Source organism: Crocuta crocuta, unplaced genomic scaffold, assembly GCF_008692635.1.
Source record: "Crocuta crocuta isolate KB4526 unplaced genomic scaffold, BGI_CrCroc_1.0 scaffold367, whole genome shotgun sequence".
In the NCBI taxonomy this organism is placed as follows: domain Eukaryota; kingdom Metazoa; phylum Chordata; class Mammalia; order Carnivora; family Hyaenidae; genus Crocuta; species Crocuta crocuta.
The window spans coordinates 3,113,272-3,127,626 of record NW_027527936.1 but is presented as its reverse complement, the minus strand read 5'-3'; the positions used below and the strand labels follow the sequence as shown (position 1 = coordinate 3,127,626).

Sequence of the window (14,355 nt, the reverse complement as noted above, 5' to 3'; positions counted from 1 at the left end):
CTGAGTGTCTTGTTATTCATAACAGGCCCCTTTCATCACAACTGGGTTTATGTTAATGACGTGACTTTTGGACAGCAACTAAGGATGGGGGCTGGTTGCCAGGGAAATCAACCAAGAATGGAGACTTGGAACTTTCAGTTCCACCCCCTGACATGTGGGAGGAGGGGCTGGAGGTTTGAATGAATCACCAATGGCCAATGATTTAATTAATCATGCCTATCTACTGAAGCCTCCATAAAAACCCCAAAGGATGGGATTCAAAGAGCTTCTGGTTTGGGGAACACGTGGAAGCAGGTGCTGGGGCAGTGGCATGCCAGAGAGGTCAGGAAAGCCCTGTGCTCCTTTCTACATAACTTGCCACATGCATCTCTTCCATCTGGCTGTTCTTGAGTTATATCTTTTCATAATAAACTGGTAATCTAAGTTTCTCTGAGTTCTTTGAGCTGCTCTAGCAAATAAATCCAACCCTATGAAGGGTCATGCAGTTGGTCAGAACCACAAGTGACAACCCAGATTTGCAACTGGTAACTGAAGTGGAGGGCAGTCTTGCAGTACTGAGCCCTTAACCAGTGGAATCTGATACTATCTCTAGATGGGTAGTGTTATGATGGAGTTGAATGGTAGGACACTCAGTTGATGTTGAAGAACTGCTTGGTGGTATTGGGACCCTCCTCAACACACACATTGGAATTTGGTGATCAGAACCATTTACTATGAAAGTAAAGTTGAGAAGTACGTAGAATAGAATTTAATAATGCAATATATGTCTAATAAAAGTATAAGACAGAGAAACTAGAGAAAAGAAGGAAGAGGAAATTTTCAAAGTGATAATAACTGAATTTGTTTCAGAAGTGATACAACTCATTAACCCCCAGATTCAGGACACACTACAAATTCTTACAGAAAATATAAGAAATCCACAGCTATATATGACAGTGTGAAACTGTGACTATTACAGATAAAGAGATCATAACAACAGTAAGAGAGAATAGACAGGTTATCTGTAAAAGAATTAAACTAAAAGCAGAAATCTTAAATAATGAAAAACAGAAGGTAGTGTTATATTATTTTTTAAGTGCCAAAAGGAAGTAACTATGAATCTAGAATTTCATACCCATCCAAATTATCATTCACGACTGATTGCTAAATAAAGACATTTTCATCGTATAATACCAAATGTTGAATGAGGAGAATTTACCACTAATAAGCTCTTATTAAAAGAAAAGCCAAAGGATAAGAAGAAATTTTGATCCCAGGAAGTAGGAATTGCGAGAAGTCATGCCAGAGCCGGGGACCATGAGCTAGGATTGGTAAATAGGAAGCCTTCCACCAGTGACAGCAAAACTTGTTGCAGGCTGAATGCACAGTGCAGGCAGTCCCTCTGGCTGTAGAGTGACAAGAAAGCAAACACAGTGGAAACAGAAAGAAAAGCCCTTTCCACCTGAACTTCTGGTGCCCTCTACTGACACAGTTTAACATTACAACTGTGTCAGCAGGTAAAGGAAAAAAAATGTTTCAGGGCCCAGCTCCAGGAGCACAAAACTAGACAATGCACAGTGGGTTTGAGGCGACAGACAATGAATTGGTAACTGGCATGGCAGTGAATGAACAAAGAAACTGGTACACATAGGTAAATATAAACAAACACCATGTGACTAAAATGATAATAATAATAATAATAATAGAAATTACTAATTTTAGGGTTACAGGGTGAGTCTAGCAGGCTGGTCTATGAGTGCTCCTAACTGTACACACAGAGCATCTGCTCCACTCTGGATCTTCCTCTCCCCTGTTGGTTTTGGGGCAGGGGTGGCTGGGTTGGTGATGAGGTTGCTCTGGGAGGGGGACAGGAAAGCCATCCTGGTAAGAACCTTCATCCTATGTGAAGCAAAAATGGAGAGAGAGAGCTCCAAGGAGAAACAGACAAATTCACAATTATTTTTTCGAAATCTCAAGACCCTTTTCTCAATAATCAATAAGACAAATAGATACAAAATCCACAGAGATATAGCAGACTTCAACAACACTATCAAGTGACTTGACCTAATTGACGCTTACAGAACACTCCACCCAATGACAGCAGAATAAACATTTCTTTCGGTTACATAAGGGTTATTTGATCAATACAGTCAATATTCTGGGCTATCAAACAAGTCTCAAATAAACTGGAAAGTATTCAAGTCATGGAGAGTGTGCTCTCTGGCCACAGTGAAATTAAATTAGGAATAAGTAACAAAGATTTCTAGAAAATCTGCAAACTAAATAGCAGACTTCTAAATAACCCATGGCCCACAGAAAAAATCAACAAGGAAGATGAGAAAGTGTTTTTAACTGAATGAACACGAAAACACAATACACCCAAATTTTCTCTTTTATGGAGAAAAGCTTCAGGGAACTGTCAGTAGAAGCAAAGAGAATGGATATTGGCCAGAAAAATCAGACAACCAGCCTACTCTATGACACCAATTTTAGCAATCACTCCTAAGGAATCAGTCCAAGAATGAAGTCTACATGTGTAAAGATATTCAATTTAGTATTGCTTATAAAAGAAAGTTTTCTCAAAATGTGTATGTTATTATGCATTCACTTAAGATGATATGTTGAATGTAGCACAACTTGGGACAATGCATATGCTATAACATGAAGTGAATAGGGGCGCCTGGGTGGCTCAGTCAGTTAAGCGTCCGACTCTTGGTTTCGGCTCAGGTCATGATCTCATGGTTCATGAGTTTGAGCCCCACGGTGGACTTTGTGCTGACAGTGCAGAGCCTGCTTGGGATTCTCTCTCTCCCTCTCTCGCTGCCCCTCCCCAATTGCTCTCTCCATCTCTCTCTCAAAATAAGTAAATAAACTTTAAAAAATTTAAAAACTTAAAAAAAAAACATGAAGTAGATAAAAGCAGTCTACAAAAAGACCAGCGTACAATGAATACAATTTACACAAAAACTTGTAGTTGATAAGATAATGGAAGATAAAACACTAACAAGAAGGTGCCTTTGGTTTTAGAGAAGTGGAATTATGGTTGATTCCCTTCTCATATTCTCTATCTTCCCAAATTTTCAGGAATGCAGTCATAACACAATGTTGACTGGGGCTTTCCCTGTTGTATCAAAAGTTTGGCTAAAAGCTCCACTTTCTCCGAGAGCCTCAATGAGTTGCTAGACACAACCCAGTCCTATATTCATCACCCCATCACCATGCACCTGTAGACTGTATGAAAAGAACTGAGACATGGAAAGGAGGTTGATTACCTTGGAGAGTTCAGTGTTTAGTGTAGGCTTCGTGCCAGGAGAGAGTAATGTGCTCCTCCCCTTTCTGTGGGGGAAGGGAATGGGCTCTCCCTGGCCCCTCATTGGTCAAGTGGGGGAAGCTCTAAGAGAATGGTCAGAGAGGCCACGCAGAGAGACCTGTGTTGAGCTGTAGCAACTCTAGGCCTCCCTGCCCTGGCCGCAGGATGCAACCAGATAGGTGCTCCAGGAGTGACTGAGAGATTGATATGTGTCCCTAAAGTTTTGGGGGATGAGTGAGCCTGGCGCCTCCTTCCCACCTGGGGAATACTTTAAGCAAGAGGTTGACCAGAGAGGTCCCTGAGGGCAGGGAGAGCAGACAGGGTAGCGGCGATGCCTGCATTCCCATTTGGTGCTGCGAGGATATGTGTGGATGCTGCATGTACATCCTGCCAATTCAGATAATGAAACTTGACTTTGCTCCTTGGTCTCTACCCCTGTGGATATTATACTCTGAGGGACAGGCAGATAGTAATCAAAGAATCATACACATCAATATAAACCTATTTGTTAACAGTGCTAACATGGGAGGTACTTGGTGCTACAAGAACATTTAATAGGTACATTAGTCTAGTTAGAGGGGTCTGGGAAGGGTTCCTTGTGAAAGTGATGTATGAGATCCCAAACTGGAGGAACTTTAGAGGGGAGGGTTGAGAGCATTTCCAAGGGGAGAGAATAATGCACACCAAGTTCTTTTTTTCTTTTCTTTTTTTTAATTTTTAATGTTTTATTTATTTCTGAGAGAGAGAGACAGCGCAAGCAGGGGAGGGTCAGAGAGAGAGAGAGGGAGATACAGAATCTGAAGCAGGCTCCAGGGTCCGAGCTAGCTGTCAGCACAGAACCCGACACGGGGCTCGAACCCACGAACCGTGAGATCATGACCTGAGCCGACATCGGACACTTAACCAACTGAGCCACCCAGGTGCCCCTCACACCAAGTTCTTAATGCCAACGGGAACATGACATGTGCTAGGAACAGAAAGAAGACCGGTTAGGCAGGAAGCAAGGGAGAAGCCTGTGGGGAGGTGCTGAGCCAAACTGTGGGCCTTGGAATTCATTCTTTATTGCTGGAAGGTTATTTAAGTACTTAAGCTGTCGGTGATGTTCTAAGACTCGTATTTTGAATGTATCATTCTGGCTGTGGGTTGAAGAACAAATTGTCAGGGGAATGTGTGTAGGTGTAGACCTCCTTCATGAACTTTCCCTGGAATATAGTGGGGGCACGTTGATCTTCAGGGTATTTCTTTTGAGATCCAGAAAGGTTTCTTATATTGTACTTTTGGATATTGCCTCTGAGCCACTTATTTTTTCCTCCCGTAGAAACTCTTCAATACTAGCAGACAGATCTTTGCAACTCATCTTCGTTCTGTAATTATCCCAATTTCCTTTCTTCTTTCCGGTGTCCTGTGAATATTTTAATTTTTATGCAGGGTCCATTGTGCCATTTACTGTCTCCAGTTCAGGCTACATTTGACTACTTTGGTAAATGTACTTTGTTGGACTTAGATGCATGCAGACTTACTTCAGTCTTCACATGGCCCGCTTTGTCCTTTTGTACTTGACTGAAATCACAGAGCAGCTATTCAAAATTATTTCCATTTTCAAATACAGGCTTTTTCTCTGAAGCTTGGGGCGACTGCTCTCTGCTCACCAGCTGCAGATACACGTGAGGGCGCTGGCCCTGGAAGTGCTGGCCTTGACTGACTGACCGGAGTAGAGGAGCTAATGAGGGCATTTGCACCCCAGCAGGAGGTTGAAGATGACCCTGATGTTGGTGGTGGAGAGACGATGAGTTGGGTGATAATGCTGAGAGCAATGATGGACTAACGAAAGGGTGATATTTGGGGAGGGATGGCAAATGAACGCGGAGGTGAACACTAACAGGGCGAGGTGGCTGTGGTGAGGTAACGTCTGATGAAAATGACAGGTGATGGTGGCGGTGGAGGAGACGGTTATTTGGGCGGGTGCTTGTTAGCTGGTGTACACGGTCAGGATAAAATCAGGTTGAAGTTAAAGCAGGTTTCTTCAGATGCCTCTGAGGGACACTGGGTCACCTCTGATCTTGCTGCGTAGCTGCTGTGGCTGGCCCAGCTGTCTAATGAGCTGAAGTTCTTAATAGTGCTCCTTCCATGTTCTTAAACACTGAATTTAACAAGCCCCCCCAGGACTTCTCACGTCAGAGCAACTCTGCTGTGGCTTAGCTGGGCCACAGCCAGGAAGGAGGACTCCGGGGACAGAGGGACCCAGGGGTGGCTCCCAGGAACTGGGGAGCAAACTTAGAGACTCACAGCGGGAGGAGGAAAGAGGAAGAGAAATCAAGATGTTACTTTTGGCTTAATTGAGATGAGAAAAGTTTAACTCTGTATAACCAACAGTTCTTAAATCCTCCTGGGAAACGCCAGCCTAATGCAGAGCTGGTGGGGAATTCTCAGTAGTCTGAGTCTGTGATTATGTTTGGGAAGTCACATACATATGTCAAACCAGGCCCCTGGACTCAGCGGGCATATGCTGCCTAACTTTTCTCCACCTTGAACTAATCTTGACATGTAAGTCAGTCACTGAAGATCACTGCTGTTAGCCTTACAGGGGACAGTGATAGCCCAATTACATCAGAAATCCCTCAAGTGATTTTACTCCTACTGTCTGTAATTTTTTATTTTTCTCTAATTATACAAGTGAACATCAATATATTCATTATAAACATTTAAACAATACAGATAAAGATAAGTTCCCTTTGATTCTCTCTTCAATACGAGCCCCCTTAAGTTTGCAAAAATCAAAATACATGGTAAAGATATATTGTTAACAGTTTTATCATATGACTTTTGACAATTTTGGGAAATTGGGTAAATGAACTAAAAAATGCCCTAAAGGAAGAAAGAAGAAAAAATATATGGCCACTTGAATAGTTGCAGAAAAAACATTTACTAAAAGCTAATATAGGGGCACCTGGGTGGCTCAGTTCATTAAGCGTTTGACTTTGGCTCAGGTCATGATCTCATGGTGTGGGTTTGTGCTCGTCTCTCTCTCAAAAATAAATAAAAAAACAAACAAGAAAAAAATATTTTAATATAAATAAAAGCTAATATAGTACTCTTTTCTCCCAGCTTTTTTAGTTTAAAAAACTTTTAATTTTTATATTTTTAAAATTTTTTTGAGGGACAGAGAGACAGTGTGAGTGGGGGAAGGACACAGAGAGAGGGAGACACAGAATCTGAAGCAGGCTCCAGGTTCTGAGCTGTCAGCACAGAGGCCCAATGCAGGGCTTGAACCCACGAACCATGATATCATGACCTGAGCTGAAGAAGGACATTTTCTGAAAAATTTTTTAACGTTTATTTTTGAGAGAGAGGGAGAGAAAGAGACGGAGTCAGAGACAGAGAGAAAAAGCACAAGTAGGGGAGCAGCAGAAAGAGAGGGAGACACAGAATCCGAAGCAGGTTCCAGGCTCTGAACTGTCAGCAGAGCCCAACTCAGGACTTGAACTCACGAGCTGTGAGATCAGGACCTGAGCCAAAGTTGGACACTTAACCAACTGAGCCACTCAGGTGCCCCTTTTCTCCCAGCTTTATTGAAGTATGATTGACAAATAAACATTGTATATATTTAAGGTCTACAATGTATGTTCTATAATGGTTACTACTGTCAAGCTAGTTCTCTTCTGGTTCAACCAAGCTCTTCTAGTGTCTTTTTTATTTTCTAATTTTTAAGTTTTATTTTATTTATTCTTTTTAAGTAGGCTCCATGCCCGTTGTGGGATTCAAAAACTCATGACCCTGAGATCAAGAGTTGCATGCTGTACCCACTGGGCCAGGCCAGCCAGATACCCCACTTCTTCTTTAACTTTTCTTAAGGTGAATGAGATGATTTGAGATCTTTCTTATTTTTAAATATTATTTTTAAATAAACATTGGTTTTTTTTCCATTCTGTGAATTTTGATGTGCTGTGTTTTTGTGTTCATTCCTTTCAGGTATCTTCTTTTTTCTCCTTGACCTATTGGTTATGTTAGAGTGTATTATTTACTTTCCACATGTTGAAACTTAGTTCCAATAGTAGACAAAACCTTTGAACCTACTGTGCTTTCCTTCACTCCTCAGGGCCCTCACAGGTCACACAGGACTCCCAGGAACAATAATGGAGAATGAGGGTAACAGGAGGGAGGAAAGTGTCAGGTAATCATGGCTGCCTTCCTGAGGAAGGTGGACCTGAAATTTAGGGCAGACTTAAAGACAAAAGGGAAGAGGATCTTCAGGTGGGGAACATAGAAGGTGCAAATGAGGGATAATAATAAATGTACAGGCGACTTACTTCCTATATGCTTGGCACAGCCTTAAAAGCCTTATATTTGTGAACTCATTTTACCCTCCCTACAACTCTATGGAGCAGGTTCTAGTTTACTGATAAAAGGCCTGGAGCCCTGGAAAGGTTTTTGAAACTTGCCGAAAGTCACAATTGGTAAATTGTAACCAGGAATCGAACCTATGCATTCTGGTGCTAACCCAGAGAAAATATTGGGCACGGGAGGGCATGGACCTCTGGGGAGTAGTCAGGGCTCCAGTCAGGGGGTCCTGAGTACTAGGTGATGGAGTTCAAACTTGATGCTCAGTCCCTTGGGAATTTAAAAGCACAAAGAGTTCGTTGGAAGTCATTGGATTTATCCTCCTGGGAACCGGGGCCCCTGTGAGCACAGTTTCAAAGGAGAGCTCCTCAGACTCCTGGCCCATCCCTCCCACAGAGCCCGAGAGCAGGTAAAGAGTGGTGGGAGTGGGGACAGTGGCCCGTGGCTTGGGTGAATGTTCCTCTGAGGTACCTTTTCTCTGCCTGCTCTGGTTCTCTCGACTTCCTACAAATCTGCACATCTGCAGGTCCCTTCATGCCTGTGCTCTTTGCTCTGTCCTCTCCTTTCTCCGACTCTTCTTCCCCAACTCTCTGACTTGCTCTCCACCCACCTTGCTTTTCCCCTCTCTGTCTCTATCTGACTCAGTGTGCACGTCTCCCTTCAGACATCTGGCCTTCAGTTGCCAATGAAGACAAAGAAAAGGAGGAGGGGCTGCTGCTGGGGAGGCTGAGGCAGCTGGGCTCTCCCCTGTTCCTGTCCCAACCCGGGGGACCCTTGGAAGTGGGCAAGACAAGGGAGGCAGGGGGGAGGTGGGGAAGGTTGATAGGACAGCACTCGGATATGGGAGAGGAGGAGGGAGGCTGCAAGGAGATCTCAGGGGAGACCGGGATTTGGAGGACCACCCTGACATTGGGAGTTGCTCTAAGGATCTCTTACTGAAGAGCAGGGAGCAAGGCAGATGCCTCCCACCAGGATACCTATAGTCCAGCGATGCTCGCTGTCACAGCTGTCCAACACTGTGGGACTGAGAGTGCTTCTGGAGTTCTGGAACCTATCCCCCATCTCCATTCCCTCTGCTTCTCTGCTACACACCCAATACTCTTTCCCCCACACATTTTGCACCAGTAGAGAAGACAAAGGTCACAGTGAAAATGCTCTGTTATTCAGATTGCTCCTAGAAAATTCTGTAGGATTGAGTGAGTGGGTGGGACTGGGGGATGGGAGGGACAGACAGAGGCTGCTATAGTGCTCCAGGTGTTAGACATTGGGGAACAGGTGAAGTTAGATAGTAAAGAGGACAGAGAAGATGAGAAGGTCCTTAACTCCTCCAGGTGGAATGGACCTCAGCAGCCCTCCTCCTCCACCTCTCTCTAAGTCCAGGTTGATCCTACCGTGCCCCTGACATATGGTCAGCTAGATTTAGCTTGAACCTCTCAACAAGAACAGAGAGCTTGTTGCTTCTCAGGGAAGTCTTTTCTGTCTATGAACATCTCTGACTGTTAGAACTTTTCTGTAGTCAATCTGAAGCTTGCTGTCCTGGTAAAATTTATACTAATTCTAAACTTGGCACTATGCAGAACAATTCTTATTCATCTTCCTTAATACAGCCGTTTAGATACTTCTGTAGACAGGCCTCAGCATCCTCCCTAGCTTAAATTTCTGCAGAGAAAAATCACCAGTTGCTTAGATTTGTTTTTGTGCCATCATAATATATCTTTCTACAAACCACAACTTGTCCACAAGTCTTAAGACTTGGGTTACAGGTGTAAATTCTACTTTCCCATTGTGTTTGCCCCACTGGAGAGGACAGGTATCAATCACCTCTATTTATCCTGCCAATATAGCTTCTAGGATGGAATCTAAGACTGGCACCTGCTTTCACAATTTAATAAATATTAATTGAGTTCCTACCATGTGCCTGGCACAATGACTGACACTGGAGATATACTAGTGAACAAAACAAAGTCTCTGCTTTTACAACCTACTTGGGGCCAACAGACAATAATCAGATAAATAGATGAGTTTTTGAAGAAGTGAGAAGTACAATAAAAGCAAAGCTGACTAAGGAGACAGTGAAGGATGGTTGCATTTCAGACAGGATGGTGAAGAAGGAGCTCTCTGATGAGTGACAGTTGGGCAGGGAACTGAAGGAAGTAGAACTCCCCGCTAAAGAGATCTGGTAGAAGAGATCTGGATGTTGTGGCAAAAGTCTTTAGGTGAAAGTCTAGTTGGCAGTTGTTGGACTAGAAAGGGTAACAGTGACAGTGTGGTTTTTGCGGAGTGAGCCAAAGGACAGTAATGGGAGATGAGATCCAAGAGCTAGAGCATGTAGTGAAAAATTAGGAGTTCAGTTTTTGACATGAGAAGTTTGAGGAGTCTATTAAGCATTAATGGGCAGAGTTCAAGTAGGCAGTTGGACACATGGAATGCAGGGGGACCATCTGGGCAAGAGATTTAAATTTGGAAATGTATTTAAGGCAGAAGATGGGCTGGCTTCAGACACTTTCAGTTCATATCTCACTTGATATCTATGCATACTTGGCCACAAAGACCATCCTCCCCTTGTAGACCTTGTCTCTCCTTAGGTTTCTGTGTCACATGTCATCCACCTTCAGCCTCTTGATACTGTCTTCTCTCGATTCTCTCCTTGAGGCCTAGCCCTTATAATGTGGCTTCTCAGAGTGCTGCTTTCAGCTGTCTTCTCCCTCTACATGCTCTCCCTGGGTGATCTCATCTCTTCAGATGGCTTCAGTTCCTACAGAAGTGCTGAGGACACTCAGATTCCTGTCTCTAGAGCTTTCTTTTTAGCTCTCAGCCATCAGACAAACAGATACTGGGAGTCCCACAAACTCCCTGGCTCCAAAACTAGACTCATCATGTGTCGTCCTCACCTCCTTCCCAACTTTGCACTTGGGTACTTTCCCGTGTACCCAACCTCAGCAAATGGCATCACCACCCATCTGTTTACCCAAACTTGGAATTCGTCGTTCTTTCTCACCGCTCCCCTAATCATTTACCTACATCCTTAGACCCACCTCCTAAAGGCTCTTGTTGAATACCTACCTTTCATTTAAATATTTGCTCCCACTCTCATCCTTTCCTCCCTGAATTGCTGCAGTCTCCACATTGCTGCCAGTGTGAATGTTGCCAGATATAAGCCTGATGTCACGAGCATTTGGTGGGTCCTTATCTTCCTTTCTACAAAATCCACCTTCATGAGACCATTTTTCAGGGCTTTATAGGTCCTCCATGGTCTGTCCTTGCCTACCTCTTTACCCCATCTCCCATCACTCTCTGGCTAGCTTCATGACTTCACACAGATGACTTTCTCTGCCTGGCATATCCTTTTCTGCACTTCCCCTGTGGTTAGCATCTACCCACTGTTCAAAGACCAGCCTGACTCTTACCTCCTGCAGGGTGCCTTCTATAAATCTTCAGATTGAGTTAGGCTTGCTGTAGCAAGTTGCCTGTCACCCAAAGGAGGAAGTATGGTGTGTTTCTTCATCTTTTAGTTTGTCAGTTCCTCATCCCAATTCCCAGTAGCTTCAGCCACTGCCAGGCTTGCAGTAAGAAAGAGATGAGGTGAGAGGTAAGACAGTCCTGAGTTGACTGGTACCGTCTTAATAATCTAAAAATTGTATTTCTGTTCTTCTCTGGTTTCTAAAGATTATTCCTTTCTTTATGGAATTCTTTCATGCCACTAGTTTTTATTTTATTTTATTTTTTAAAATTTTTATTTGAGAGAGAGAGAGTAGGGAAAAGAGGCAGAGAGAGAGAGAGAGTTTGAGCAGGGTCCACACTCAGCATGGAGCACAGCATGGGGTTCAATCTCATAACCCTGGGATTATGACCTCAGCCAAAATTGAGAGTTGGATGCTCAACTGACTGAGCCACCCACGTGCCCCAGCATTGCTACTAGTTTTTGAAAATCCAGTCTGATAATCTTTGTCTTTCAGTAAGTTTCCTCACTGATATCATTTAATGTATTTACTATTGTAATTAGGTTTGAATCTATCATCTTAATACTTGTCTCCTACTTATTCCAAATGTTCTTTTTTCTTTATTCCACTTTTCCTGCCTTCTTTTGAACTAATAAAAAACTTCTAATTATTCTCTTTACATTCTGTAATGTATTTTGAGTTTTACTGTTTTTTAAAAATTATTCTTTTGTAATTCTAGAACAGGGATTGGTAAACCTTATATTTTAAAAAGGGTTTTTAAAACACAAATAAAAATATGCTACAGTGACTGTATATTCTGTGCAAAGCCTAAAAAATTTATTGTCTGGCTCTTTACATGAAAAAGTGTTCTGATACCTGATCTAGAGACCAAAATATGCATCTTTGGCTTATAATCTCACTTAAAGTGCCATTTTCCCAAACAATGCAAAATCTAACAGTTTAAGTCCATTTCCTCCTCCTGATCATTGGACCATTTTTGTCACATATTGAACTTCTATGTGTATATTTAAAGCTCCAAAACGTGTTGCTATTTTTGTTGCTTTAAACAACCAATATTCTATGATATTTACCCACACATTTATGATTTCTGGTGTTCATTATTTTCTTTCAATTTGATACTTCCATCAGGGATCATTTTCCTTTACCCTAAAGAAGCTCTTTAATATTTTACTGTGAGTCTTTTAGTAATTAATTATGTGTTTTTTTGTAGAGCAAACAGCTTTCATTCCTTATGGATATATTTATTGAGTATAGTATCTTAGCACGGTAATTTCTCTCCCTTTCTCTCTTGTTCCTTCCTTCTTTTCCTCTTTCTCTCTCTCTCTCTCATGACTTACTTACCTCTGGTCATAGAAACACATGACTTTGACTTTTCATGAAGTGCAATTTATCCCCAAACAATAGTTGTCTTCTGGAGTAAGATATCCAATAACTATGTCTCTAAAGTTCCAGAGTACCTATTAAGCTATTCAAGTGGTCACATTGAATCCCATTTTGATAAGACCTTACAAAGAGGGGCAGAAATCTCCATCCGGTATGAAACTAACAACAGATGCTATAATCTCAAATATCCAATTATTTTCTTGACCACTTTGAAATCTTTTATAAGCTCCATGGACTATGGTGAGTTCAGCAAGTGCAGGACACAGTTTTGGACACTCATTTTCGCAAGTTCTGCATTTTGAAATGTGAAATTTATTTTAACTGTGGTATTAGAATAAACTGGGATTAAGTAATACAATATTAACATGTTGTTTCATATAAAATGGAAATTCTTTTTAAAAATTTTGGTTCCCAGCTTTGTAGGTGTCCTAATAAGAACTTACTTTGCTACCTGATATTTGGCACTCCTAAAAAAAGAGTAGCATCAGGGTTTGAACTTGGAGACTTTATTTTATGAATAATTATGGCTCTGTTCTTTCTCTATACCAGGAGAAGGATGCAAGACTTACTCTGGGGAAACCATAGCTCTCTTACTGAGTTTATTCTTTTAGGATTCTCTCGTAACACGGAGATAAACTTTATTCTATTCAGTGTCTTCCTCTTCCTCTACCTCATCACCCTTCTGGGCAATGGACTCATTATCACCTTGATACGCATGGACTCACGCCTCCACACACCCATGTACTTTTTCCTCAGTGTCCTATCCATTATGGATATGGGCTACGTCACCACCACAGTGCCCCAGATGCTGATACACTTGGTTTGCAAGGAGAAGACCATCTCCTACATTGGATGTGTGGCCCAGATGTACATATTCCTGATGCTAGGAATCACTGAGTCTTGGCTTTTTGCAATCATGGCTTATGACAGGTATGTGGCCATTTGCCATCCCCTGAGGTATAAAGTCATTATGAACCCTTTGCTATGTGGGTCAATGGTGGCCTTCTGTGGATTCTGGGGTATCAGCTGTGCCCTGATATACACTGTCTCTGCTATGATTCTTCCCTATTGTGGTCCTAATGAGATCAATCACTTCTTCTGTGAAGTACCTGCAGTCTTGAAGCTGGCCTGTGCAGACACATCTCTCAATGATCAGGTGGACTTCATCTTGGGCTTCATTCTTCTGTTGGTCCCACTCTCCCTCATCATCATTGTCTACATTAATATTTTTGCTGCCATCTTGAGGATTCGCTCAGCCCAAGGGCGGCTCAAGGCCTTTTCCACTTGTGCCTCCCACATCACTGTTGTCACTATGTTCTCTATACCATGTATGGTTATGTACATGAGACCTGGTTCTGAGTCTTCCCCAGAAGAAGACAAGAAGTTGGCTCTATTCTACAATGTTATCTCTGCCTTCCTTAACCCCATCATCTATAGTCTTAGGAACAAAGATGTGAAGAGGGCTTTCCTCAAGGTGACAGGCTGGGGCAAAGCACAAGAATGAAGTCACAGAAGCATGGGCACCAGCAGCAAACCTGGGGCACAGCCTACGTGACTTCTCCTTCTAAATTCTTTCCAACCTCCAATGGGCACACATGATAACATTAATGGGTTAGACTTAGTAAGATCATATACAAGAATACCCAGAAGGTTATGGCAGTAGGTGTCCCCCAAGCATAAAGATACCTGACAGGGAACTCCATGAAGGCACACCTATATTTGATTCATTTCTGTACCACCAGTTTACAAGACCTGGCATAGAATTGGCATTATATTCATGTTTTCTATAACTAAGTGAACATTAACCTGAGTGCTTGAGCTCTGAATTTATGAAATAAGTTCAAATTGTTGGGCATAAGATGACTTCCAGATTCCTAGGTCAGT

General features: G+C 42.4%; 1 protein-coding gene across 1 annotated transcript; it reads left to right on the top strand.

Moving 5' to 3' along the window:
- The first annotated feature begins 13,027 nt into the window (after positions 1–13,027).
- LOC144221643 (olfactory receptor 2A12-like) lies at positions 13,028–13,975 on the top strand. Its single transcript, XM_077752196.1, has one exon. The coding sequence runs from the start codon at positions 13,028–13,030 to the stop codon at positions 13,973–13,975; it is 948 nt and encodes a 315-aa protein (XP_077608322.1).
- Positions 13,976–14,355: the final 380 nt, after the last annotated feature.